The following is a 544-nucleotide window of genomic DNA, read 5'->3' on the forward strand; positions in this document are numbered from 1 at the left end:
TTGCGCGCGTGTGTATGCGTGTGCGATGTAATAATGATAATGAGAACAACAACCTGAAAACAATGATTATGATCACGATACAACTAATCATGCAACAATAATGTGACAAAGGTGAACTACCAAATTCGTGCCTAATCAAAGAAACTGAAATAATTAAGAAATAAAAACTCGTTTCAGTAATAGGAACTTCACCAATAACTTTCCTTTCTCAGCTCCGAGAGATATGGCAGTCGAGAGGAACAGCAAGCGCGGTCACATCGCCCTTGCCGGCACCTCAGTAGGGTAAGTTTTCTGCCTCACTTGAGAAACAAACAAGGAACAGGTGTTATGAGAATGTTCTTAAATCTCTGCCTTTCTCTCCTCATTATTGTAATGATAAGTCTCCTTTTAGTAAATGTAGTAGGGTTGAATGTGGCAAATTTCTAAAGGCATGAAAGTGATTGCATAAAGTCTGATAGTTTATATATAATACTGAAACACATGTAAACAAAAGTACCAGGCGTCAGCTGATCAGAATAAACAGAATCGGAGTCCACGTGTGAGG

The 544-nt window shown here is 38.8% G+C and overlaps 1 protein-coding gene across 1 annotated transcript in view; it reads left to right on the forward strand.

The window, feature by feature from the left end:
• Positions 1–220: 220 nt before the first annotated feature.
• The window catches only part of LOC119590998, a 6297-nt gene continuing 5973 nt past the window's right edge, over positions 221–544 (forward strand). The window contains exon 1 of the mRNA XM_037939730.1: positions 221–282. Within this exon, the coding sequence (XP_037795658.1) occupies positions 224–282 (59 nt within the window). The 5' untranslated portion in view covers positions 221–223. The remainder of the gene's footprint in view (positions 283–544) is intronic.

Source organism: Penaeus monodon, chromosome 28 (assembly GCF_015228065.2).
Source record: "Penaeus monodon isolate SGIC_2016 chromosome 28, NSTDA_Pmon_1, whole genome shotgun sequence".
Lineage (NCBI taxonomy): Eukaryota > Metazoa > Arthropoda > Malacostraca > Decapoda > Penaeidae > Penaeus > Penaeus monodon.